Below are 27,999 nucleotides of genomic sequence, written 5' to 3'. Positions count from 1 at the left end.
CTGAAGCGGACAGGGTTAAAGGTTAACTGAAAACGATTTTCGTTAAAAAATTTAAAAATTTTGTTTTCAAATTTGCAAATTAATTTGTTAAACAGGATCTACTAATGTTGGTTTAAATAGAATTGCAATTAAGTTTACAGGTAAGCATTTAATTAAGTTTAAGATAAACAACGCGTGGGGTTAGTTGAGCGACTTTTCTGATTCAATTTAGTTATCTCAGTATCTTGACAAATATTTTAAAGTAACTTTTGAACTTTATATATTTATCCTCGATGTGGGAAGGTTGACCACACGGCCTAAACATAAGGTAACAATTGTTACCCCGACTTAATTTCAAGTTGCTTCTGTCAGTTTGGGATATTGTTGATTATTAATGACAGTTAGCAGTTAGACCGTCAGTTTGTTGTCTACTCACTGACAGACTGAGACTTCAATTCTTACTACAAAACAGCGCCATAGCACATACAGACATAAGCACAGCAGCATGAAGCAGTTTGGGTTAACTAGGTTAACAAGCAACCAAATTGGTTTTATTAAATGGGTTGTTTATGATTTTGATGCTTCAGCTAATTTAACATCACTTAGTTTGTTAAAATCTTGGTTATGGCCAGTCTGGAAAGTAGGACAGCGTGCAAGCACGAGATTTTTTTCAGTAAAAAAGTTTACACCTGAAAATAACGTTTTGCGCGCCTGGTTTAGAAAAAAAATGTACACGTGCAATACTGGCGCTTTGTGGTGGCATATTTAAGCCAAATTAAAGTAAATCACTAAAAATGTGAACGAAAAGTATTAGCACATGCGGTCACATCATTTTTTATGCTTGCACGCGCGAGATCTCGTTGAAAACTGTCCTTCTTTCCAAACTGGGGTTATCGAACTAAATAAAGGCAATCTGAATCGCGATTTAAATTCTTGTTAAAAATTTTAGTTAAGAAATAATTTGCTGACAACATGGCCAGTGGAATACGACACAAGGTCATCGACCCGACCTTGGGTCATTCTCGCATCACTGATTATGAGGTCACTGGAGCAAATCGTGAGTTGGCTGATGGTTTAAACTCGGTATGGGATAAAGTGAATGGGGCAAAAGCAGTAGTAAGTTAATATGAAAATAAAAAGTTGCACTTAGTTATCACAATAACTCTTTCACTTTTTGTTATTTCACATTTATTTAATCATTTGGCTTTTAATCATTCTGTAAAGAAAGTTATGATTTGTTTTTTTATTTTGCAGCTTCAGAAAATTGATCGAAGGCTGGAAGAATCAAATGTTCCGATGAACGACGTTCCATTTGGGGAAACTTTGATGGTGAGTTGTTGGTTTTGCCTCAATTTCAACATTTAAAATAAATGATTTTTCAATAATAAATTTAAACTGGACTATTAAATGACGGCCCTTACAATTTTTTTTTGTACTTCATGTCCAATTCTCTCTTCTACTTTACGGTCAACGCTGATTTTTTTATTGATTTTCTATTCTTGCTAATTCTTTCTTGTACTTTATAATTTTTAACTTTTTGAAGAAAGTTAACGTAGAAGTGATCCTAAATGTTTTTAGTATTTAAATGTTTTATTTTAATACCAGTATAAAGTTTAAAAAATGTTTAATTTTGAAATGTTTTAAACAGATCCGAAATCCTCGAACGGGCGTCCTTTCCTCATCATTAAGGTCAACTGGAACTCATCAAAGGTCAAGTGGAGGTCATCAACGGTTAACTGGAGGTCACCAAAGGTCAACAGAAGGTCAAACTCGAAGTCCGAGGGTCGGGTTTAGGGAACCAATCGTTTCTTATCATGAGAAACACGATCCAACAAAATATTTAGGTATATATTCTTTTAAAAATAAAAATTTTTTGTTTCCTTGTCTTAAACTTTTTTATCTTCAGGTTACTATGACGATCGATCAATGTCAACGATCAACAACGATTTCGGTGGAAGTTTTTCTGCTCGAGATCATAAGAAAGTCGATTATGATGCGCTGAGGGTGTCGTACAAGGGGGAGCCCCAGTGGGGAGATTCCCTTCCGAAACCATTCACTGAAAATTTCACTGAAGTTGGGTTGAGTCCAAAAGACAAACCAGCTGAGACTCGAAACTTAAACTTGGATGTAACTTTTGAACCCCAACCTTTAAGGCCCCAAGGTCGTGACCTAAGGTCAGCTGGAGTTGCAAATGTTGTTGTAAACCATTCTTATTCATCATTGGTTGGTCGCAGTCCACCGCACATGCGTTATGACGTCACAAAGCAGAAGAAAAAGTTGGAAGGAAATTCAGAAGCACTCGCAAAATTAAAAGAAAAAATCAAGAAACAAAAAGAAAACAGGTGAAAATTTGAAAGTTTTTATTACAAGAAAAAGGTTAAGTTGTTGGTTTAAGCTTTTGTTAAAATTTTAACAATGAACAACTTTAAATCAACTTTTATTGTGTTTCGAATTCAGACAAAATTTTCAGTTTTTATAAAAATTTAAGCTTGCTGAAGTCAGATAATTTCAATAAATTTTTACAAGGTCACCTTCAAGCATGAGTGATTACACGGCACATCGACGTTATGATGAGGACACTCCTATTGTGACATCATCAGTGATCGCTGAACCAGATCGCCCTCTAGTGAGAAAAATTGCAGCAGGACCAGCTGCCCCGAAATACAAAGTTAGTTGGACAATAATTTAAAGTTTTTATTTTTTTAATTTTTATCTTTTTTGTAAGGAATGGGAATTAAACTTGAGACTTATTTTTTTAATAATTGTTAAACACATAAAATAAAAATTATAACGATTTTAGTTTTAAAAGTCCAGGATTTTTAAATAAATGATATTTCAATTATAAGTTCAGTTATTTGATTTTTTAAAAGTTAAATTTTTACCATTTTTGGAAGCTTTAATATTGCAATAATTCAAGTTCGAGTCCACAGTTTTCGAATAAATAATAAATTGTTTCTTTTCAGGGTTTTAGTGCAGTAGAAACCAGGTTAAAAACACCGGATGGAAAGGTATGGAAGGAAGATGGAACCAACTTTAAACAACTGCAAACTAAAAGAGGTTTGTGATGTCATAATTTTACTTTGTTGTTCTTCAATTACTTGCAAAAGGTGGTGGAAATCAAGTTCTACTCAATTACTTTAAAGCTTTTTCACTTTAGTTCCGTGATTTTTTTGTAAATTAAATTTTTTTAGTTGCCACAAAGTTGTTTAAACATGAACAAAAAGAGGCTCACTCTAGTGGTGGAAAGGTTATTTCGAACAAAAAAAGAGGACAAAAAAGTAATTCCAAGCCCAAGCCAGTGAGAAAAATTGGTGAGTTTAAAATCTTCAAAATATTGGCGCTATTTTTATAGTTAGTGTCACTGAACACAAAAATTATTTTAACTTTAAATAATTTTACCTAATCTTCAAGTTATACAACTTTAATTTAATTAAAAAAAGGGAAGCCCTGTTTGTGATGACGTAGAAAGTACTAGCTTGTATACATTCACTATGCTAGTTAGTACTTTCTACGTCACACGAAAAATATGGTAACCTTGGTTTTAATGTAAATGATTTTTCAGTATTTTTGAAAATTAAATTGTAAGTACCACAGACATTTTTTAAAAGTTTTAAAACCATTTTGTGATTCAGTGTCAACCATACTAACGTGCTATATCACTTACAAAATTGCGAAACTCTCTAATATAAAAAGTTTTTAATTATTTTAGTTAAAATTCAATCTGACAACCCTGAGCACAAAAAATTGATTATCACCCCCTTCTCTTGGAGGGACCACCCTGCGTTAAAAGCGAATGGACCCCCCTCAAAACAAGCAAGGTCAAGGTCACCACGGAAAGTTCACAGCCCTCCTTCTAAATTACCACAAACTTCTGCAAAATTAGGGAAAGATTTACCACAAAATACTGCAGAAGCAGAGAAGGAATTACCACAAACTTCTGCAAAAGATGATAAAGACACATTTCCAAATGGTTTTTAAATATTGAGATTAAATTTTTCTAAATTTGTTTTTATTAAAAATAACTTTTATTGTAAAAATTTTTTTAATTTTTCATCAGAAATAAATGAAAACTCTGAAACTGAAAAATCGAAAAACGAAAATGACAATACTGTTGAGGATAAACTGGAAAATGGTAAATACTTTTTAAATTATATTTATTAAAAGTTTTTAAAATTCAAAAATTTTTTTTAGCAAACTTATCGTCCGCTGTCAAAGGCATCCTAAACGACCTTCACCTTGGCTCGTCCTCTGATGATGAGGGGTCAGAGGTTACAACCCCAAGGGTTACTGTGAAGACTCCATCTAAGGTCGTGACCCCAAAAGGAAAAAAACAAAAGAAAATAAATTTGGAACGATTTAAACCTCCACCAGGTGGGGTTGTAGTTTTAAAACAAAACCTTTTTTGTGTTTTTAAATCAGGTTAATTAAGTTGGTAATTCCGGCAGAGTGGTGTAGTAGTAACAACACTCGCTACACCACAAAAGGTCATGGGTTCAATCCCCAGTGATTTCAAGTTGTTGCGCCCTTGAGTAAGACACTATAAATCAGTATAAACTTCTGCTAAGCCAACACTTAATCAGCAGCTTAATTATCGAGCAATTATAGTTTCTATAATATCCCAAACTGCCACAGGCAACTCGAGACTGGGTCGGAGTAACTGATATTACTCTTATGTTTAGGTCGTGAAGTTGACCTTTCAACATTGAGGATAAATATATATATAAAAAAAAACTTTAAATTTTAAATTATATTTTTGCAAATGACTGTCTAAAATATTATTCAAACCATTTATCAAACTTACCTATGGACTAAATTTATATTCTTGAAAACACTGCTTTAACAGCAATAAGACCCTTTTTTTGACATCATTTTAGCACAACTCCTCCTCTGAAAATGGCTTTTAATTTCTAAAAAAAATTTAGAGCTAGATTGCGTTAAAGAATTCTTTTTCTTGTTCGTTAAACAACTTGGGTGCATCTGGTTTAAAATCAAACATTTCACTCAATTACAGAACCAGTGATAGCAAAAGTTCGTCATTACGATCAAACCAAGATCCAGGAGTTCATGTTGAAACAGAAAGCTGAGCGCAAGAGGAAACAGGATCAACAAAAAGATGTTGAACAACAAGCCAATCAACGTCGCATGCAACAACTAAACGATCTCGATCAACGACAGAAAGATCAACGTGTCAAAACTTTGTCGAATTCAACAAAAAACAAGAAATCTCAACACGATACTTTCACCAAACCACCACTAGAGGCTGATAAAGAGCTAAGGTGAGGATAAAGTTTTAGGTTGTTATTTAATTTATTAAACTTTGTTTTTATTTTTATTTTTCTGCAGAGCTGAGGGAAGAATTGCAAAATTTATGAACAAACTTGAACGTTATAACGACCTTGAAAAACTAATCAAACCAACACACGATGGCACCAGAGTGTCACAATTTATGTTGAAACTCGACAAATATCTTAACGAGGATGATTCAGCAAAAAACGAAGAGTCTCGGGGTGAGTCGGTTAATGCTGAGTCACTTCGGGAAAATGATGATGCTGCAAAAAACGATCGAGATTTAACGATCGATGAATTAAACTCCTCACCCAGGGCTTCCAGTAACTTCAATTTGAACAGTCCTAGGGTTTCCCCACAATTTAAGTTAGATGCTGATAAATCTTCCAGGATTGCAGCTTTGAAAGCAAACTCGGAAGCGCTGCAGGTTTTGATTTTTTTATTTAAAATTATTTTTTAAACAATTTTTTGAAATAAATTTTTAAAATTTGTTAATTTTTTTTAGGAAAGAATTGCATTAGAATCTCGGAGATTATTAGAACAACCATTATTACATCACAGTGACAACTTGTTTCGCTCCAATGATTTCCGATTTTCATCAAGGTCACCTGGGCGTAACTTTCGGTCACCGAGGGAGTATTCAGGCGTCACAGGGTCACCTGAGCAAAATGACCCAAGGTTTTCCGGGGTCACAAGGTCGCCAAGGTTCAATGAACCTTCATACATGGGGTTAGGATCCAGTGAACCATTACAAATAGGGTCAAGGGTTAATGAATCCTTGTACATGGAATCAGAGGTCAATGACCTTTCATTACCAGGGGTCACGAACTTAGAAGAGCATGCAAAATATTCGGAGGAAACTCGAACCAAAACGGAATCTGCATCCAAGATTCAAGCTGCTTACCAAGGTCAAAATGTCAGGTTGGTTGATTTTTTGAATTTGTTTAAAATTTGACTTTTAAGTATTTTAATTAAAAGTTAATATTTTAATTAAAAATTTGTAATTCTTAGAAATGCTTTGGAAACATGGGAATTGCCGAGTGGTCGGACTTTAAAAAACCCACGACCTTCAAGTGACCTTCCATCTGAGTCGGAACAATCTGACTTTGAGCCAAGGTCAGTGACGGAAATTTTGGAGGAACTGAAAAGCCGAGAATTTTGTGCTGAGGATAAAGTTTACGGTGAGGATAAACCTGACGGAGGAAGATGGAAAATGGAGGAAAGAGATCAAAATTATTTGGGTAAAACTTGTTTCAAATATCTTCGTAAAATTTGACATTTTTAAAATATTTTTGTTAAACAATTTTTTGTTTTTAGGTTTGAGTGAAAGACTACGAGGTAGTCAAGCACGTCGTCTTGACAACCAAGATCACTATAGCAACAAAGATCAGCATAGCAACAAAGATCAGCATAGCAACAAGGATCACAATAGCAACAAAGAACTGAGCAAACCTCCATGGCAACGCAGCAACGGAGACAAATACAGCGTTGTCAACGTCTTCACGAGAAATTATCTGGAAACACTGAAACATAAACCACAAGGTCAGCAAAATTAAAGTTTCAGGGTCAAAACTTTATCCTCACTTTTGTAGCTTTAATATTTAATTGTGTTTTAGATGTATCGCCACGGCAACCTGATTTAAATCAGCCAATCACATCGCACCAAGAACCAGTCAGTTTGCCCGATTATAAACTCAATTTACCAACGAGTTCCCATGACGATAAGTCACATGACTACAATCTTGATTCCTTTAATTCAAGTTCATCGACCTCAAGTTCAAAGGTTACTAACTCAAGTTCAAAAATTGTGTCTCCTCGTTTGACCCCTAGAGTTATGACCTCTGATGAGAAGGTCGCACCATTTGATACAAATACCATGAACACCACAAAGGTCATGATCCCTACTTCAAAGGTCATGACCTCTGCTGAACCTAGCGATGACCCAAGAGGTTTGATAACTTGGTCGCAATCTCTCGGACCCAGGATAAATTTAATTGAGGATAAAGAGGAAAGTTTGGCCGAGGATGACCCTCTTTTCCCACCTAGTGGTCAGTATAATTTTTTATCTTTTTAAACAAAATTAAAAAACTTCTTCGATATAAAATTAATTTTGTTTAAGAATTTAAATAAATATTTTTCTGAAGCTCCCTCCCCAGCAACTGGATTGCGGTTTTCTCCGGCTGTTCTTGAACACCAGATGGCGCTAGAGTTAAATCGATATGAAACGATTGGTGACACAATCAAACAACTCTGTGGCACAGAAGCCACGCAGTCTGTGGCACTGGCACAACAGGAAACAGTCTCACTCGCTCAAATATTACAGGTTTGTATTTTTTTAGGTTAAAAAATTTTTAATTTAAAAAATATTTTTTTTAAATTTAATTTTTTTTAAGTCGCGCCAACTTCAACACGAAATAGAAATGGAACGTTTAACCTTGAAAGCTAAAGAGGACGCTTTAGAGGTCAACCGTAAAGTTCATGACCTTGAAGTAAAAGATCGCGAACTTAAAGTTAAAGATCGTGAACTGAATATAAAACACAAGGAAAAGGTAAAGACAAAATTTGTTTAAATTTTGATTTGGATTTTCAGTGTTTTATTAAATTTTACTTTTCTACAGGACTCAAAATATCAAGATTATTCAACAGATTCCAGCAAAACAATAACAACTCAATCAACCAGGTTAGATAACATTTAATTTTGTTTAATACCAGCAGTGCGGTGTAGTGGTCAGAACACTTGCTACATTACTTGAGGTCCCGGGTTCAATTCCCACTGCTCTCATGCTGTAGCACCCTTGAGTAAGGCGCTATAGATGGTATATACTTCTGTTAAGCCAGTACCTGATCAGCAGCATAATTATCGGGCAATTATAAATCAATAATAAGTCAAATCAAGACTGGGTTGGGATAACGAATGTTACTTTATCCTTAGGTCGTGCATTCGACCTTTCTCTTCAGAAAATAAAAAAATAACAAATAAAAAAAACTTTTTGTTATTTTTACTTTTTAGAAGCACTTCCCCACAAAACACTTACAGTAGTAACACATTTGAAAGTTACAATGACGGTTATAAGCCTTCCTCTAATAGTGGTTACAAGCCTTCCTCCGCGAAGTTACATGCTAGTTATAAGTCCAGTGTTAAGTTTGATAAGACATCTCCAACTGTGTCACAATTAGGTTACAACCCTGCTTCTGGTGTAAAACAATTAGGATACAACTCTACTCCTGGTATGTCACAACATAGTTACAAGCCATCCCCCGGCACACCACCGTCGATAGTGTCTGAACACAGCACAACTTCTGTTCGGGTTTCGGAGGAAAGTATTCCGGAGGAAATTGTGAAGAAGGACGACACTGATCGGTTGGTTTTTAATTAATTCCTTTTATCAAGTTAGTTTCTTTAAGAAGGGCGTTATAACTTGCAAATCAGCAGTTTAATTATTGGGTAAATATATTCCATAATTTTTCCTGTAACTTTTAGTTCGATCAGTGAGGAGATAAATGAGAACACGAGCGACGAAGTCTCGGCCAACTTTGATGAAAGTTTAACGGAGGATGAGATCGCTGAGATTTCTCGTCGCGCCATTGTTCCTTCTGAGAGTCATAGAAGGTGATTGTGATGTCATAACTACCCTCTGTGTTGGTTTAGTCATTATTACCAAACTTAATAACTAATTAGTGCAAATAAATTAATTAAACAAATTACAAAATAAGTAACGTCATTATTTTAAAATTAATATTTAATATTGTTAAAGTTTTATTATGACATCATAATCTTTAGACACCAACGTCACAAGACCTCTTTGTCATCCACCCCCAACTTGCCCCACCCACTTCTCAACCAATCAGACGTCTCCATGTCATCAGATGAGGCCACGCCCCACACTAAAAGTAAGCATTGTTGTTTATATTGTTACCCATTGTTATTTCCATTGTTAATGTTACCTTATTGTTTACATTGTTACCCATTGTTGTGAAGGTCGCCTCCCGGTGTTGGATGAGTCGATGATCGGAACCTCCATCTTCGGAGACGACATGGGAAGTTTCAGCAAGTTCATGAGCGCCACCGTGCAGCATTATATGATCGAGCAGGAACTGAGGTCCAAGCATCAGGCTGCTATGCTTAAGCTACGGGAGAAGGCGATCAAGGTACAAAAGTCACATTGTTGGTGATTTGCATGGTTTTTACATTGTTGGTGATTTGCATGGTTTTTACATTGTTGCTCATTGTAGGAGAAAACCCAAGTTGAACTGGCCTGGTTGGAGCAACAAAAAAGGCAGATCCGGAACAAGGGTGATGACGACAAAATGCCACCAATCAAGAAGAAAAAGCGAGCAATCTTGCTCCGTCTTCAAGTTGAGACCGACGAGATCAAGAAACTGCAAGGTTTTTTTTGTATATATATGTATTCCTATTGTGGAAAGGTCAACTTTACAATCTAAACATAGAGTAACATCAGTTACCCTGACCCAGTCTCGAGTTTCTTGTGGCAGTTTGGGATATTATAGATTATAATTGCACGATAATTACGCTGCTGATTAAGTGCTGACTCAGCAGAAGTTTATACCGTTTATAACGCCTTACTCAAGAGTGCTACAGCATGAGCGCAGTGGGAATCGAACCCAGGACCTCATGTAGTGAAGCCAAGTGTTCTAACTATACCCTATCCTTATTAATATTTTTACCTGAATGTTTTTCTCCAGCTGCGAACAGGGCAGCGAGTCAGGGTCGTGACCTGATTCTCCAGCAACAAGAAGACATTAACAGGATGGTGAAATCCACCAAACAGATCAAGGAAAAGTTGAAGATCTCGACCGGGGAGGATCAGAAGACTGATGACATCACACCCGTGTCATCGACCCCCATTCCAAGGGAAATCCCCTCTGATGATAACGATTTAAGCGAGGTTCAATCTGATGTTGATCTTAACAATTCCATGGTAACTATGACATCACTATTTTTAATATAACATCACCAATTTTATTATGACATCACTATTTTTTATTATGACATCACCAATTTTTTTATGAGATCACTATTTTTTATTATGACATCATAACAGCAAACGTCGCGTTTGATGAAGAAGTTGAAGAAATACACTTCATGCTTGGACGACCGTAGACTCACAATAAGAGAAAAAGTTTTGCTTAAAAGGAAAAAGGAGGTCGTGAGGCTTCTCGAGTGGAAGAGAAAGCTCGATGAAGACGAGAAAAAGGTGAAAACAATCTCATTTTAATTTGGACAAAATTATCATTAAAATTTTACTCCCAGGTTGTTGACATGGAAAAGCAAGCGTTATCAGTTTGGGGGAAGTCCAAAGAAACAAAACCAGAAACTAAATCAAAAGGTTTTTATTTAAAATTATATTTGTGTTTGATTGTGTTCTTACACCTTAAATTTGTTCTTACAGAGGATAAAGTTGACCTTGGTTCGACCTCGGAGAGTTCAATTGTTGAGGAGATTGTCATGCATGATCGCTCAACCTCGAACAAGGCCACACATGAGCGAACAGGAACAGAAACGCAAGAAAAAAAGTTCGTTTAAAATTTTTAAAACTTTTAAATAAAAATAGTTTTAATTTTTTTTATCTTTGAAAATGTTTTCTCAGATCTCAGGATGTTTCGAGTGAAGCGACAACAGTTGAGGATTACTCACAATCTTTTGAGTCTGAGAACAGTGTTGCCAAAAATAAACAGGAACCCAGTGTTGCCAAAAATAAATTAGATGTTCAGAACAAAAGTAAAACAGAAGTTGTAACAAAAAAGGAAAACACTAAAGTAAAGTAAGTGAAATTTGTTTTTGTTTTAACCTTTTTTCAAGCAAACCAATAAAAATTGATGTTACAAAATTGTTTATGTTCTAAGATTAACTCTGAATAATAAAGTTTGGTCTCCAAGTCTGGCAATTTTGTAGCATTTCCAGCTTGAAATTTGAGCAATATTTAAAAAAAAGCCAAATAACCAAGTTATAATAGAAATTATAAGTTTGTAAATATTGTTTAAAAACATAAATATTGCTTAAAATTCCTGTGTTTAAAGACTTTAAAGCTGGTTCATATTTGGTGTAGTTAAAATTGTAAGTTTGTTAAGTTAAATAATGTGTGGCCTGTATGGTCCTAATTAATTGCTAATGGGTATTTTAAAGTAGTGAAACTGTTAAACACATTATAGCTGTCTTTAATATTATTTTGGTGTTACAAGTAGTTTGTTAAGAATATATTTATTCACTTAATGTTCAAGGGTTTTATTAGACCAGTTTAAAAGATAAAATCAAGTTTAAATTATTACAAATACAGATTTTTTGTTTGTATTTTACAAAAAAATTTTTTTTACAAAGTGTTAAAATGTAGTTAGATAATAAATTTATTAAAGAAGTTGTTAGCATTAAAGATACAAAGTATATTGTTGTTAAATATAAGTTGCATTAAATCTCTAGAGACATCTTTCATATCCTGTACCCACACACATATACATATATAACTTCATGTTATAATAACATCTACTCAGTACATGAGATATTCAGTTTAGCTTTTTAAAACTTAAATTTTGAAATAAAAGAATAGAAGTAAAGTTGTTGTATTATGAAGTTAATTAAAGTTTATTAATTAGTTTTGTTAATTAGTTGAAAATGCCGAGGTTTTGGCCACTTTGTTGCTGTTGTGGAAAATATCAAAGAATTCGGTAAAAATGTGAAAAAAATTTAAAAACTTGAGTTGAGTTCAAAAAGTTAAAACTTGAGTGAAAATGATTTTAACTTTTAGGCCGAGTTCTGCATCATCGAGTCCGAGTCAGACAACTCCACTGTTGAGTAAAGTGCCGGCGACGAAAGTCGTTGGAGCGAAACAAGCAAGGGAAGAGAGTTGGTCGGACGAGTCGTTCTCTCAAACTCAATCTGAGACCGAGCAGAGTGACGTTGAGTGCAGAGTTCACGCTCTCACGGTAAGAGGTCAACTTGTATGGGTCAAAGGTTGTTTGGGGTTCATTGACCATGGGTTAAAGGTTACCCGTGGGTATCTAATATGGGTCATTGATCACGATAGGTTAAAGGTTACTTGGGGTCATATACAACTGGTCAAAGTTAACCTGCTTTCATATTTTATGGTTATTTGTGGTCTTTTTAAATACCAGAATATCACTTTTTTGCCCACTTTTACGTTTTCAGGATTGTTTAGGTTTAAAACAATAATATTGTGATTTTTTCACCAATTAACAACAAGTTTTAATTTTAGGAGGAATTAAAGAGGAGACGACTGGTGGCAGATCGATTAAAAAAACAACAAAAAAAGAAGCAAAAGGAACACTTGAGGGCGCAAGAAGCCAGCTTGAAAAGTCAAATTGAGGTGAAAGATTCTTGATAAATTGTTTTAATAAATGGATAATTAGTAAAACAACTTATTAATTCAATTAATATTTTTTAATTAGTATTTTTTAATTAATATTTCTTAATTAGTATTTTATTTCAGGCATACGATCTTTTTATTCGCAAAACTCAACAAGAACTTAACTCCGAGCTCGAAAATGTTCCGATCCAACACTCGATGGCCAAACCTCAAATACGATCGCCACGCAAGAACGATCAAGCACGACCTTTTAGAGCTTCTGTTTCACCTGACCAATCTCCGAGGGCAGGGTCGAAGGTCACGACCTTGATGAGGAAACATCGTTCTGACTCCGAGAGCAGTGGAAGGTCAGTGTTGCCAATTAATTTTTTATATTGTTTCCAAAATAAAATAACCAGGGTTGCCATTCAAATATATATTTAAATCAAATATAATGTTTGTGATTAATTTTACAGTGTTGCCAAATTGTTTTTAAGGTCAAGCCGTTCGTTAAGTTTCGACGATGAACAACAACAAAACTCACCCGACGATACTTCACCCCCCAATGGGTCAAGAGCCTTCCTCACCCCCCACAAAAAAGAGGATATCTCACCCCCAAATGGGTCAAAAGCCTTCCTTACCCCTTTGAAGACCCCTGACCGCCCCAACAAGCTTGACATTAAACCCCTTCCTAATTTGGGGAATTCCCTAAAAGTTGTGCCCCAAAAAGTTAAAGTAGAACCCACCAAGAAGGAAACTACTCAGAAAAAAGTAAAACAAGACTAATTTTGTATAATTAGTTCTAATTTACAAAGTATTATGTAATAACAAATAACGCTTTAAATTTTGTAGGAATACAGCCCAACAACGCCACCTAGCAGCTACAGTGACGACTTTTCCTCGGTGACAACAGAGGAAGAAGTAAGCGAACATTTGAGCGATGTCGACCAACATTCCAGCGAGAGTTCGATTGCTTTGCTGGATCTACAAGCTAACGAGGTTTGTAATTAATTACTTAATCAAATAATTAATAAAAACTTAATTAAATTAAATTGTCATAAATTTGGTTACTACCTTGCTATATAATAAAAAAATTGTTTTTTTTAGATTGAGGATAAAATCAGTCTCCATGACGATGATGACATCACTCCAGTAGCATCACCTTCCAGAACCCCGACTCCCTCAGCTCCCCAAACCCCAACCTCCTCAATAATGGATAAGACCCCCCCAAGTGTCCCCACTTTACCCCACCACGACGAACAAGTCAAATCAAGGTAAGTTTCTGGTTTTCATTGTTTATCCCATTGTAGGTAACAATGGTAACAATGAACTTATTGTTTTGCAGTAAAACTGAAGATAAAGCGAACAACCAACAAATAACGAACAAATTAAGCGACCAACTTTTGAGATCTTTACTTCAGGTTAAAAACTAGAATTTATCAAAGTAAACTTGTGACAAAAACTAAATTGTCGATTTCTTTTAGGATTCAATGAACACGGCATTAACGACTCGCGATAGTTCGTCCACTAGGTTGCGCCAACAAGATGAAACAAGACGAAGGAAACAAAAAGTTTGAATCATTTTTTTTTTAGTTTTTTATTAACTTTTCAAATTAATTTTTGTTTTTAACAAAATTAAAAATATTAGGATGAAGAAAATATTCCACCACAAGATGACAGCAAACGCACAAAATTATCGAACCGGAACGAACCAAAGTTGTCGTCAGCAGCTAAGGGAATTCTTCAACTTTTAACTTCACCGCTAGAGGGCGATAAAGTGGTAAAAAATTAAAATTAAATATTTAATTTTACAAAAAAGATTTTAAAAGAAAAGCTAATTTGTTAATTAACTAAAATTTTTAATTAGGATGTAGCGGTTGATGATAAACCAACGAACCGTGAAGTTTTATTGGAGGATTTTACAAACGAGATTTTAAACGAAACAATTAATCAAGTAATTAATTAACATTAACCCAGATATCTTTATTATTTTTTAATTTTAATATTTTTTTAAGGTTTTGGAAATTCGAAAACAACGAGCTTCAAAAGTGAACGAAGAAAACAAAGAAAAAGTAAAATTTTAATTAAAATAATTTTAATTAATTAGTTAACGATGTTAATTACCAGGTTGATATTGCTGACGAGGTTGAAAGTATTTTGCACGAAAAACGTGACAGAAATGTGCCCAAACCTACACTGAGTGAGGATCGTGAACCAGTTGTGGCACGACCTGTGTCACCAATTTTTGGTGGCTCAAGCCAGGTAAAGTAATTATTTAATTTTATTAATTATTATTTTTTAATTAATTTTTCCAACTCCAAGGATGAGGAAGAATGGTTCGACGATGACTTCGGACTTTCGAGTTTCAAGAAACAAACAGATTCACCACCAGGGGTCACTACAGAGGCTTGGAACAATGAGGTGTGTATGATGTCATAAAAGCAAAAATAATTTTTTTAATTAATCCTTATAATTAACTTGTTTTGTTAAAAATGTATTTTCAACTTTTTAATTTAAAATAAAATATGTTTAGGACCAGGATGTGGTGAGATTCGAACCCCAGATCCTAAAGTTTGCAGTTCCACATCTTCCTAATGATATCTTACAACTTGTTGATGTTGCTGTAAGTATTATGATGTCATAACCCACTTTCTATAACTTTTATGATGTTATAAAAAGACCTTTTTCTATAAATATAAAAAACAACTATGACATCATAGGTGGGTCATTGTTATGACTCTTATGTGAACGGTTGCCTTGACGATGTTGAAATTCCTGAAAGTTTTGTTGGAAACGCTGAGGTAGACTCCGATCAGCCTGAATCAGCACAAAACTCGCAGGAAATATTCAAGAAAAGTTTATTTGAGCTGGTTTGTTAAAATTTCAGTGTTTCCAAAAAGTTCTTCAACTTGTTTCAGTGTTTCCAATCAATATTTTGTTTCAAGGTTTGTGGTTTGACGCGGGAGATTTACGGGAGAGAATATTTGCACGAAGAAATTTGGTCGAAAGTCAAACGAAGAAGAAGACCAAGTTTCTCTCGCTCCATTCCTAGGAACAAACAGGTTTGTGATGTCATAGTCATTTGGTGATGTCATGGTCATTTGTGTTGTCATAGTCATTTTGTGATGTCATAGTCATTTTGTGTTGTCATAGTCATTTTGTGTTGTCATAGTCATTTTGTGATGTCATAGTCATTTTGTAATGTCATTAACAATTTGTGTTGTCATAGTCATTTTGTGATGTCATAGTAATTTTGTGTTGTCATAGTCATTTTGTGATGTCATAGTCATTTTGTGATGTCATTGACAATTTGTGTTGTCATACTCATTTTGTGATGTCATAGTCATTTTGTGATGTCATAGTCATTTTGTGTTGTCATAGTCATTTTTTGATGTCATAGTCATTTTGTGTTGTCATAGTCATTTTGTGATGTCATTGACAATTTGTGATGTCATAGTCATTTTGTGTTGTCATAGTCATTTTGTGATGTCATAGTCATTTTGTGATGTCATAGTCATTTTGTGATGTCATAGTCATTTTCTGATGTCATTGACAATTTGTGTTGTCATAGTCATTTTGTGATGTCATTGACAATTTGTGATGTCATAGTCATTTTGTGATGTCATTGACATTTTGTGATGTCATAGTCATTTTGTGATGTCATAGTCATTTTGTGATGTCATTGACAATTTGTGTTGTCATAGTCATTTTGTGATGTCATAGTCATTTTGTGTTGTCATAGTCATTTTGTGATGTCATTGACAATTTGTGATGTCATAGTCATTTTGTGATGTCATTGACATTTTGTGATGTCATAGTCATTTTGTGTTGTCATAGTCATTTTGTGATGTCATAAACTTTTTGTGATGTCATAGTCATTTTGTGATGTCATAGTCATTTTATGATGTCATCCACTTTTTGTGGTTTCATAGAACTTACTTTTTTCAATAATTATTTTTGTAGGAACTTGGTGAAATAATTGGAGCGGAAATATCAAAGTTATTCAACTTCTCGGGGAGCAAACGAGAAACAAAATCAACGATGAAATGGGGTTCCATGAAGAAGAAGGATCTCGTTGACCTCATTTTGGTGATTATCATTTTTTTTCTTAAGTTGATTTTGCCAGTTTGGGATATTATTATAATTGCCCAATAATTATGCTGTTGATTAAGTGCTGGCTCAGCAGGAGTTAATACCGTTTATAGCACCTTACTCAGGGGCGCTACAGCATCAGATCACTGGGGATCGAACCCAGGACCTCATGTAGTGTAGGAAGTGTTCTGACCACTACACCACGCTGCCGGTAAAGACTTTGCTTTTTATATTGCTACTTATATTGCTACTTAAAACTAATTGTTTGTGACATCATAAAAGATCGACGAACTACGAGAGGAGGAACCTGATTGGACAGATTACGATGCGGATGAGCGCACAGTAAAGATGCAATTAACCGAAACAATTTTCGAGTTTTTGTTGAACGATTCGATCAATTGTCTCAATTCTATTCACAACAATGAGGAAATAAGTCAATTGTGATGTCATTGTTTTTTAGCTCCTTAAAGCCTTAACACTATGACGTCACAGACTATGACGTTCATGTTTGTGATGTCATCAACAGTGTATATGTATGTTATGATGTCATAAGCAGATTTTGTAACAAATTGTATGTAGAGTTGTTATGGTAACCAATCTGTAGAACTTTTGAAAGTTTATTTTTTAAATAAATATTTATAACAAAATGTTTGTAAAAATATTAGAAAGTTTGTGCAGCTTTCATTAGATACATCACACTATGAGGTCTAGGGTTCGAATCCCAACAATTGGGTATTGGTTGGTTAATTGTTCTAATTTCTGTCAAAATTAAACTTATTAGTATGCTGTATTCCAGTATTAAAGAACAAAACCTGTACAACTTTTAACACCCATTCAACATAAACAATGCTCACTTGTGGAAACTTTATACTCTTCATTGTTCGTAATAAAGCACAGACGTTTCAGTACCAAATATTCTATGACATTAGGTATTTTGTCTGCTCCAGCTGCCTAGACTGTTAGTTAAGGCAAATAAAAATGGTTGTAAGCAAGGAGTTTAAAAGCGACCACATTCATGAAATGTTTGAGAAACTAAACAGGTTGGTTTCAAATTTCAATGTTATATTAAATTGTGCTGCTTATATAAAATTTACTTCAGTTAATCAAAAAATAATGATTGATGACATTTACTTTTAGAGATAGGAAGAAGGATCGGGTTTATTATGATGTCATAATCTCGGATGAATCAGACATGAAACATCATGGCCACAAAAATATTCTTGGATTGTTTTCTGAATTCTTCAGGGACATGTTTGCTTCGGTTAGTTATTTGTTTTAAAGAAACAACATTAGTTCTTTACCTTGGGTTGCAGTTTGCATTAATATTTTTAGTTTTTTTTGTATTAAATTTTTAAAATGATGTTTTTGTATTTTTCCTAAGTAATTTTTTATTTCTATTTATTTTGTTTTTATTGCGCATTGACGACAGTGAGTTTTAAGATATATAGTGAATATTACAACAATGCGACGGGGAAAAATGACAAAATCAATTTAATGATTTAAAACATGCCAAAAAAATTAATGTTTACATAAAGGTTTTAAGTATGTTATGGCATGGTCACCAAACCCAGCTTTTTATATTTATTCAGATGAAAGGCAAATACAATGAAGATGGTAAAGTCCGTGGAATAAGCTCAGAGATTATGGAAGTTATTTTCAACTTTATCTACACTGAAAAGATTTTGCTTACCTCAGAAAATGTCTTCGAAGTTTTGGAAGCAGCTAAAGAACTCAAGATTGAAAGTATTTAAAAATTTTAATGTAAATTTACCTGGTAATTGTTGTTTTTTGATTCTATATATTAGAAATAAAGATGCCCTAGCATGGTTATTCGTTGGAAAAAAAAAACATGTTTTTATTTTCTTAGCAGATAAAACTTATACCTTTCTTGGAATGCTTTTTTTGTTCTAATTAAATAGTTTTATATGTTGGGGTTGTAACCGAATTTTCTTTTAGGGCTTCATGAGTTTTGTTTAACATTTCTACCAAAAATTGTTGAAGTTGAAAATTGTTTAGCAGTGTTATCTATTTCTCAAAAATTGAACCTTAAAAATTTAACTCAAAAAGCTCTACAAAAAATTGCTGAGAATTTTGAAACAGTTTCATCAACGAAGGAATTTCTTACCATTAGTTTTAAGACTTTGCTTTCCATTCTAGAGCTAGAAGAAAAAAATGTAGGTGAACAATATTTATAATTTATGCAATAATTTTGAATTATTTGCTATTTGAACACTAAAATTGAGGTTACTAAGTTTTATAGGTTTTATCTGAGAAGATAGTTTACAATGCGATGATAAACTGGATAAAATGTGACACATTACGCAGAAAGAAGCATGTCAACAAATTGTTTCAATCTCTTGATCTTCTTAAAATTGATAAAGCTTTTATTGAACTAGTCATTTTAAAGGAGGTAATATTAACAAAAGCTTTTGTTGTCTTTTCAGTTCTTCTTGTTTATGACTGAAAATTTTTTTTCATTTTGGGTTTTTGACATTTTTTATTGGGTAATGGTGCGGTTTAGGACGTGTTTGAGCTATCTGTAAATACCGGGCTTAAGGGGGAATATTGTGGCGTTAGTGCGGCTCGAATCCAAAACCTTTTGGCTTTTGGGCGATGCCATTAATGGTTCGCCACACTACCGAACTTAAATAAATTTTTATATTAGATTATTATTTTACAATGTGATAAAAATATCACTTAGTGGTAATGCTTAAAATTTGTAAACTTTTATAATTAACAACCTATATTTTTTACTTTTTCGTTGTTTAGGATCTAATTATGAAAAACAAGGATTGCTATAATCGTCTTGTTTTAAAACCTCTAGAAAACAAACCAACAGGTTTTTTAGATTAGATTTAGTAAATTAGTAAAAAACAGTAATGGTAAATTTTTTTTGGCAAGCCTGACTTTTCTTTTTTAGAATTAAATGCTAAGAATGTAATGTGTTGGGTTTTAAAATGTTAATTTAAAATTTATTTTACAAAAAAATGAATTATAGTTAAACAATCTTCTGTAAGCAATATATTCTTTATTCATCTTTTAAAACTTAATTAACCATAAACTTTTATGTGTTGCCTGATTTAGTTCCAACAAAGTTACTTATAATGGGAGGAACTGGTGCTTATGGAAGAGATTCTGTTGGTTTATTAACTTTTTGATTTGCGAATTTAAGTTTGTTTAACATAACTTATTCTAGATGGGGGTTATTTATCGATTTTTAAAACTTTTTTTAAGCATTCATCAAATAATTTGTTAGTGTAAAACTTAGATATTATAATATTCTAAAACCAAATGTTTTTGTAGGGTATATTTACACAGCTGGGGGGAAGTCTAAAAATAAATTGATTTTATCAAATGTAGAATATTTAAAAGTGAGAAAAAATAAAAGAAAAATTATCCCTGAAATGCTTTCACCTAAACAAGAGCATGCACTACTTGCTGCAGGAGGTACCCAAGTGTGCAAGTTTTAATACCTACAATTATTTTAATATCTTAAGTCAAAAGTGCCTTTACTATTTGGTTAGGCAAATTATTTACCATCGGGGGGTGTAATGAAAAAGATGGAAGTTTGAGTTCATCAGAATGTTTTGATTTTAATAAAAAAAAGTGGTCCCTTATTTCTCCAATGAGAAATTGCATACATGCTCATGCAGCTGTAGTTTTGGATAATCACATATTTGTTACAGGTAGGCTACTGTCTCTTATTACTTTTAAAAAAGTCTTTATAAGAATAGTAAGTATCTGTTTTAAGAATTTTGAATCAACAAACAGTTAAATATTTTATACTTAATGAAATGAATTTAAAGAAGAGGTTTTATAAAAGTAATGTGATATTTTTAATTAGTAATAATTTTGCGATTTATTATTGTTTTTTTGTATTTAAGGTGGAATTCGAAATATTGATGCAGTTTCATCAGTGATCAAATACAACATTATTACTGATACCTGGTCAGAAGTTGAACCAATGAACAAGGCTCGATGTTATCACTGTGCCTCAGTTGTAGATGGCAAGATTTTTGTTGTGGGAGGCAGGAAAAGGTGAACAACATATTTTGTTTGTTAAAACTTTTTAAACTTGAATATCTTTAACTATGTAGAGTAATTGGCTTGGGTTCTGTTAACTCCATTGAAGTATTTGATCCGACGAACAACCAGTGGACAATCATTGCTGAAACAGGAAGGGAGATATCTTGGGCAACAATGGTGGTTGTTTAATTGTAAGAATAAAGCGATTAAAAAATTGTAGCTTACAATCAAAATTGTTAAAAAAGGTTAGAATTTAATAGGAAATTTAAAAAAGTTAAATAACTTTTAACGTAAAGAAACTAATGTTAAGCCTGTGAAGTTGGCTTTATCTTATAGAGGACAAAAAATGGCTATTTTTTCCTAATTTATATTTTATTATGTAGTAAGGTCATCTTTATGGCCTAAACCAAAACATTTGTTAACTTTGACCCAGTTCCGAATTGACTTTGACAGTTTATTTACTCAAAAAATAACTGTCGATTGTTTTTGGTTTATTGGAAGTTAGTATTGTTTATAAAATCCTATTAAAAGACACTATGGCCTAAAAGAATTAAAATTGCAACACATAATCGTACACCTCAACCTACCATTCTAACATTTTACTGTTTTTTGTTTTTTTTTATTTTTAAACATTTTTCTATTTTTATTAAAAAAATGTGATTTTCAAAGTTGATTTTGCTAAATTAATTTTTTGCAAAGAATTTTAAAAAGAGTTGTTATGGTAACCAAATCGTAGAACTTTTGAAACTTTATTTTTTAAATAAATATTTATAACAAAATGTTTGCGAATATATTAGAAAGTTTGTGCAGTTTTCAGTAAATACATCATCCTATGAGTGACATCACCCTATCTAGGGTTCGAATCCCCAACAATTGGTTATTGGTTGGTTAATTATTCCAGTTTCTGTCAAAATCTTAACCCTATTAGTATACTGTATTCCAGTATTAAAGAACAAAACCTGTACAACATTTTTAACACTCATTCAACGTAAAAATTGCTTACTTGTGGAAACATAATACCCTTCATTGTTCGTAATAAAGCACAGACGTTTTAACAATAACCATTCTATGACATCACAAGGCTATCTTGTTCGCTTGGGTTGCCTGTTGGAGTCGTGTTGCTTAGCAGGCCGAAGCTTCTGGTCCCAGTGTTGCTTAGCAACCTGTCTAGACCGTTAAAAACATGTCTAATGTTTTGTTCCATTTACTTTTAGCAGAGTGTAGTTGAGGTGAACTAAAATGGTTGTAAGCAAGGAGTTTAAAAGCGACCACATTCATGAAATGTTTGAGAAACTAAACAGGTTGGTTTCAAGTTTCAATGTAATATTAAATTGTGCTGCTTATATAAAATTTACTTCAGTTAATTAGAAAATAAGGATTGATAACATTTACTTATAGAGATAGGAAGAGAGATCGGGTTTATTATGATGTCATAATCTCGGATGAATCAGACATGAAACATCACGGCCACAAAAATATTCTTGGATTGTTTTCTGAGTTCTTCAGGGACATGTTTGCTTCGGTAATATAGTTGTTTTAATCAAGTGATTATATTTTTTTTTAATATATATCTTTATCCTCGATGTGGGAAAGTTGACTTTACAACTTAAGCATAAAGTAACATCATTTACTCCGACCCAGTCTCGAGTTGCCTTTAACAGTTTGGGATATTATAGATTATAATTGCCTGATAATTATGCTGCTGATTAAGTGCTGACTCAGCAGGAGTTTATACTGTTTATAGCGCCTTACTCAAGGGCGCTACAGCATGAGATCAGTGGGGATTGAACCCACGACTGCATGTGTGGTGTAGCAAGTATTCTAACCACTACACCACGCTGCCATTTCTTAAGTTTGGTTTGTAAAATGTTGTTCTTATTAATTTGTAGTAAAGTGTTATAACAAACTAAATTATTCAGATGAAAGGCAAATACAATGAAGATGGTAAAGTCCGTGGAATAAGCTCAGAGATTATGGAAGTTATTTTCAACTTTATCTACACTGAAAAGATTCTGCTTACCTCGGAAAATGTCTTCAAAGTTTTGGAAGCAGCTGAAGAACTCCAGATTGAAAGTATTTAAACATTATTTTTTAAAGTAACATCTCAAGGTAGGGTCTCTCTACCGGCATCGTTGTGTAGTGGTGAGAACGCTTCCTACATTACATGAGGTCCTGGGTTTAATTTTCACTGCTTTCATACTGTAGCACCTTTGAGTAAGACTCTATAAACAGTACAAACTCCTGTTGAGCCAGCACTTCATCAGCAGCATAATTCTTGGGCATTTATAATCAATAATATCCCAAACTGCGACAGGCCCCTGAGACTGGGTCAGGCTAACGTTTGTTGCTTCAGCAAGTTGACTTTCCTCTATTGAGGATAAAGATATATACGAACAAAATCTGGGGGTTAAGTGGGCACTTTTCCCACTGGGTACATGTCATAGTGGGCAAGGGGTTACTTAACTTTGGTGATTGTTGTTGTTCTAAAGGGAACCTTGGTGTTGGTAGTTCTCTTAAAAAGGATAGTAGTTCAAAATGTTCTTTACCATTAACTTAACACTGTTAAAGTTAAAAGGGTTGTCTGTTGCTTACTCGTTAAATCTAAATAGTGATCTGATGCTTGTTAAAACTTGGTTTTTTATTGTAGGACTTCAAGAGTTCTGTTTTTCATTCCTCTTAACAATAGTTGATGTTGAGAATTGTTTAACCATGCTGGCTTATTCTAAAAAATACAACCTTGAAAACTTAAAGCAAAGAGCCCAGAAAATGATTGCTGAGAACTTCGAACTCGTCACATCCAAGCCAGACTTTGTAAAACTTTGTTTTGAGGATTTGTTTTCTGTTCTTAGATTAGAAAAGAAAAATGTAAGTCAAAATAAAAACTAATTTATGATTAAAAAATTCAATCTTTACTGCTTATATGCTGTAGTATCTTGTGACCGGCAGCGTGGTGTGAGGTCAGGGGTTCGATACACATGAGGTTCTACACCACATGAGGTCAGGGGTTCGATCCCTATGCTCACATGCTGTAGCGTGGTTTAGTAAGGTGCTTTATATGGTATAAAATCCTGCTGAGCCAACACTTCAGCAGCTTAATTATCAGGCAATTATAATTAATAATATTCTAAACTGCCACAGGCAACTTGAGACTGGGTTTGGGTGACTGATGTTACTCCAAGTTTAGGACGTGAAGTTGACCTCCCCCATCGAAGATAAATAAATATGTATAATAATATAATAAAAAGTATTTTAATGTCAGTATTATTTGCAATTTTAAATATTAGGTTACTTCAGAGAGGACAGTTTACAATGCGATGATCGGTTGGATAAAACATGACACATTACGCAGAAAGAAACATGTCAACCAATTGTTTCAATCTCTTGATCTTCTTAAAATTGACGGAGAATTTATTAAACAAGTGGTTATGGAAGAGGTAAAAGTAAATTAGCTTTGGCCCAGAAATATTTTAAACTTGTACAACTTAAGACTGGATTGGGGATAATATTATAAGGTCATTAATATCTTAAACTTGCTCAACTTCAGACTGGGTTGGGGTAATGTTATAAGGTCATTAATATCATAAACTTGTACAACTCGGGTCTGGGTTTGGGTAACATCGCGGAATTGATAATATTGTTTTTCATATAGGATCTGATTATGAAGAATGAAGTATGCTCCAAGTTGCTTGTTTCTGCACTTGTACAAAAGCCTCAACAAAGTGTTCAGCCTCAACAAAGTGTTCAGTCTCAACAAAAGGTTCAGCCTCAACAAAGTGTTCAGCCTCAACAAAAGGTTCAGTCTCAACAAAAGGTTCAGCCACAACAAAGTGTTCACAAATAGCGATTTTATTTAATTTGTAAGCCTTTAAATTGAACATTTATATTTATTGTCAACTGGTTTTATCATGTGAAGGTGTTATTAACTATTTTACAAAAATTGATTATTAAAATTACTTTGCTATACAGTTGTAGTTCCAACAAAGTTATTTATAATGGGAAGGAATATCTCCAATGAAAAAGATTCTGTTTTGTTTGATACTGTTACAAAACAATGGACTCAGATGCCAGTAAGTTGATTTAAATAAAATTGATTGGTATTGGCAATATGATTCTTATATTTATTTAGCAGTTTATAGAAGAAAAATAAATTTTTGTTTTGATCGATTTTAACGTTTTAATTTAAGAACATTATTGTTCTGAAAGTTGCTTTTTATAGTAAAAATTTAATCAAGGCAATTAGTGTTTAGTTAACTGTTGCTAATTTTAAATTTAATTTTTTTTTAATTTGTAAGTTCTGTTTATTTATTTTTATCTTGGTAGTCATGGTATTAAACAACCAAAAATGATCAGTGTTTGTTTGTTATAAATAATTTTAATTTTTAATCTTTAGCAATTAAAAATTAACATTTGATTGTGGCGTCATAGACCGAAAGAACCACCTTTTTATATGACATTTTTCGGTTACTGTTGTTACTCATTTTTCCTGCTTGTTTTTGTTTGTGTTACCTCCTAAGTTATTTGTTTTATTTTTATCAATTTACATTTGTTATATGTGATAAATATAAATTATTTTCCACTTCATAACCAAGAATAACTGTATTAACGCCTTTTTATTATATATGTTAAATATTGATAATTTTAAAAATATTTTTTTTAAATAATAAGTAATTTTAACTTTTACTTTATTTAGTAAATCTAGTTATAAGTGTTAATCCATTTTTTTAATGCTATATAATTGTAGTATATAGAAGCATAACAAAATATTAATGTACAATTTTTGTTTATATCTTTATCCTCAACGGAAAGGTCGAATGCGCAAAAACACTCAACATAGAGTAACATCAGTTACTCCGACCCAGGCTCGAGTTGCCTGTGGCAGTTTGGGATATTATAGTTTATAAAATATAATTATATAATATATGTATATGATTAATATAAGTAAATCGGCATTAAATATGTTTGTTTTTTTGTTAATTTACGAATTTATTAATTTGTAAGAACAATGGCGTAACTTAATTTTGTTAATTAAATTGTTAGTAAAAACAAATGTAAAATTTATTACAATTTATTTAAAGGAATTAAATGATGAAAGGAATGGAGCTTCATCTGCTGTTGTCAACAATCAAGTTTTCATCTTGGGAGGGCAGTATAAATCTTCTGTTGAGAGTTTAAAGTTAGATGAGGTAGATCCACAATGGAAAGTTGAACCTCCAATGAAACAAGCTCGGTGGTATGCATCATCAGCTGTCATAAATGGTTGGTTTATTCACTTTATTGTTTGCTTTATTGGGTTTGTTTATTGTGTATCTTAAGGGGTTGGTTTCTGCATATTGTTTTACCTTGAATTTTTTTTTGATTTAAAATTGATTAAAAAAGATATATTTGCCGATAATTTTATAAATTAATATAGACTTTATCTTCAAATTTGTAATAACACATTGTTTAGTTTTTTTAACTAAAGTATATATTGAATATAAATAACACACAAAATTTTTACTTTTTTAGTTTTCTTTTAAACATTAAATTACACAATATTAAGTGTAAAAACAAAATAGAAATAAAATTGTAAATCTATTTTTTTCTATTTGTTGTAGATTGTATTTACACAACTGGGGGCCGAGATAAAAATATAAAATGTTTTTCAAGTGGGGAATTCTTGGATGTGAGAACAAATATAAGAGGAAATATTCCTGACATGATTGTTCCACGAAGAAACCATGCATTACTTGCTGCAAAAGGTAAATATGTTAAAAGTTTTATGATTATATGAAATAACATTGACTTGTAGAAAAAAATTTTGAATTTTTATTAATATATGGAATTTTAAAAAATTTACCTTTTTTAAATTTAATTTATAAAAATAAAACATGTTGGTGTTAAAATAGTTTCTAAAGTTGTATATATTGGGACTAGGTAAACTGTTTGCAATCGGGGGATATAACGAGAAAGATAAATATTTAAGTTCATCAGAATGTTTTGATTTTAATAAACCAAAGTGGTCTCTTATTGCTCCAATGAAATATTGTCTAGATGAGCATGCAGCTGTAGTTTTGGATGATCACATATTTGTTACTGGTAAGTATAGCTTAGTTTGTATTAAATTTAGATAATATAACTAGTAATATTTTTTTTAAATCCAATTTTATTGGATATTTTATTTCAGGGGATCTTGAACTAATGATTAAGTTAACTTACTTTTATACCTAATTTTTAGGTGGATGGCAAGATGGTCCAGTTTCATCAGTGATCAAATACAACATTTTTACTGATACCTGGTCAGATGTTGCACCAATGAACAAGGGTCGACGTGGTCACTGTGCCTCAGTTGTAAATGGCAAGATTTATGTTGTTGGGGGCTACTGTGGGTAAGTTAAACTAAATATTTAGTTTGTAATAATTTATTAAACTCTGGTTTATTGTTTTATTATTTAGGGGTCCAGTTACTTCCATTGAAGTGTTTGATCCAACGAACAACAAGTGGACAATCATTGCTGAAACGAAAAGTGAAATATTTTATGCAACAATGATTGGTGTTTAATAACAATCGTTGATGTATTATAACATCAATTTTTTTTATGTTATAATTCATTATTGTTTTGTGACGACACAATTCCTTTTATTATCTTACTAAATTTAATTTCCATTTAATTTTGCTTTTTATTTAATTTTAAACATTTTTTATTTTAAAATGTTTTTTCTTTTTATATTTATACTAAACCGTTTTAATTGGAGACAAAAGTTCGTATGCATCTATATTTGGTCTAAATATTGTTTCACTTCATGTTGGGAATTGTCTCTGTTTTGTAATACAACTAGTTTTGTAATAATTAATAGTTTGTCCTAAAATAAAACAGCGCAAAACCAAGATGTCAAACACACAACTACGCGGCAAGCACGTGACAGCCTAACTTTAAAATATGTGTGGTTACTGATAACGTTTTGTCGAAATACGACCACTTAAAATTCTTTTAAAGTGAAAATGCCTTGCCCCCCCATAAAGCAAAGCTTTACCTGAGCCAGCCAAGCATTTTGCTTGGGGCAAGGGTAAATTGTTGTTTGTAATTCTTTGTCTAAATAACCGGCAGCGTGGTATAGTAGTAAGAACACTTTACATTATCATGGGTCGTGGATTCAATCCCTACGGTTATATGTACGAAAAATGTATATTTAATTTTATAATATCCAAGTTAACTTGACCAATAGTTTTTTTAATAAAATAACATTTTTTTAGAAGTGTGGGTTTGCCAAATAATTGTTACACTTCTGGTATTTGTTAAAATAACTGTATTTATTCGAG

General features: G+C 32.8%; 4 protein-coding genes across 6 annotated transcripts; all 4 read left to right on the top strand.

Annotated features, from left to right (window-relative positions):
* Positions 1–20: 20 nt before the first annotated feature.
* Positions 21–17,317, top strand: LOC145741231 (uncharacterized). The gene is made up of 48 exons (XM_082558782.1): positions 21–140; positions 929–1,095; positions 1,234–1,308; positions 1,628–1,823; positions 1,886–2,321; positions 2,506–2,647; positions 2,943–3,036; positions 3,171–3,290; positions 3,689–3,949; positions 4,037–4,111; positions 4,171–4,350; positions 4,991–5,255; positions 5,323–5,692; positions 5,771–6,186; positions 6,277–6,506; positions 6,583–6,807; positions 6,882–7,313; positions 7,410–7,588; positions 7,659–7,814; positions 7,884–7,945; positions 8,276–8,626; positions 8,747–8,875; positions 9,047–9,156; positions 9,245–9,414; positions 9,499–9,652; positions 9,970–10,205; positions 10,329–10,481; positions 10,538–10,613; positions 10,677–10,800; positions 10,875–11,048; positions 12,027–12,204; positions 12,495–12,605; positions 12,729–12,952; positions 13,082–13,355; positions 13,437–13,583; positions 13,692–13,858; positions 13,930–14,005; positions 14,069–14,155; positions 14,233–14,364; positions 14,452–14,538; positions 14,600–14,656; positions 14,712–14,846; positions 14,907–15,005; positions 15,118–15,207; positions 15,305–15,454; positions 15,530–15,646; positions 16,548–16,673; positions 16,959–17,317. Exons 2-48 carry the CDS (start codon positions 952–954, stop codon positions 17,118–17,120), a joined length of 8,154 nt encoding a protein of 2,717 aa, XP_082414908.1. The 5' UTR covers positions 21–140; positions 929–951; the 3' UTR covers positions 17,121–17,317.
* A 300-nt stretch (positions 17,318–17,617) lies between these two features.
* LOC145742190 (kelch-like protein diablo) lies at positions 17,618–22,121 on the top strand. Of its 2 annotated transcripts, XR_014280952.1 has the most exons (13): positions 17,618–17,716; positions 17,814–17,937; positions 18,266–18,419; positions 18,633–18,850; positions 18,937–19,086; positions 19,446–19,515; positions 19,761–19,817; positions 19,980–20,123; positions 20,201–20,362; positions 20,561–20,714; positions 20,774–20,893; positions 21,917–22,003; positions 22,101–22,121. XR_014280952.1 is itself a non-coding variant. In XM_082559970.1 (11 exons), the coding sequence occupies exons 1-11, from the start codon at positions 17,655–17,657 to the stop codon at positions 20,889–20,891; spliced, it is 1,413 nt and encodes a 470-aa protein (XP_082416096.1). In that variant the 5' UTR covers positions 17,618–17,654; the 3' UTR covers positions 20,892–21,479. The 2 variants fall into 2 exon arrangements, 1 of the variants encoding a protein (XP_082416096.1); XM_082559970.1 differs by lacking the exons at positions 21,917–22,003; positions 22,101–22,121 and having other exon boundaries at positions 20,774–21,479.
* LOC145744049 (kelch-like protein 38) lies at positions 21,942–24,151 on the top strand. The gene is made up of 5 exons (XM_082562144.1): positions 21,942–22,003; positions 22,101–22,224; positions 22,622–22,775; positions 23,350–23,567; positions 23,987–24,151. The coding sequence occupies exons 1-5, from the start codon at positions 21,942–21,944 to the stop codon at positions 24,149–24,151; spliced, it is 723 nt and encodes a 240-aa protein (XP_082418270.1).
* On the top strand, positions 24,006–27,558 carry LOC145742191 (uncharacterized). Of its 2 annotated transcripts, XM_082559971.1 has the most exons (8): positions 24,006–24,136; positions 24,352–24,513; positions 24,669–24,769; positions 25,778–25,958; positions 26,297–26,440; positions 26,616–26,777; positions 26,917–27,067; positions 27,135–27,558. In XM_082559971.1, exons 2-8 carry the CDS (start codon positions 24,375–24,377, stop codon positions 27,238–27,240), a joined length of 984 nt encoding a protein of 327 aa, XP_082416097.1. In that variant the 5' UTR covers positions 24,006–24,136; positions 24,352–24,374; the 3' UTR covers positions 27,241–27,558. The 2 variants fall into 2 exon arrangements, with proteins under 2 accessions (XP_082416097.1, XP_082416098.1); XM_082559972.1 differs by lacking the exon at positions 24,006–24,136 and having other exon boundaries at positions 24,418–24,559.
* The last annotated feature ends 441 nt before the right edge of the window (positions 27,559–27,999 follow it).

Source organism: Corella eumyota, chromosome 2 (assembly GCF_963082875.1).
Source record: "Corella eumyota chromosome 2, kaCorEumy4.1, whole genome shotgun sequence".
Taxonomy (NCBI): domain Eukaryota; kingdom Metazoa; phylum Chordata; class Ascidiacea; order Phlebobranchia; family Corellidae; genus Corella; species Corella eumyota.
The sequence above is the reverse complement of the archived record's forward strand: the minus strand, read 5'-3'. Positions and strand labels throughout refer to the sequence as shown.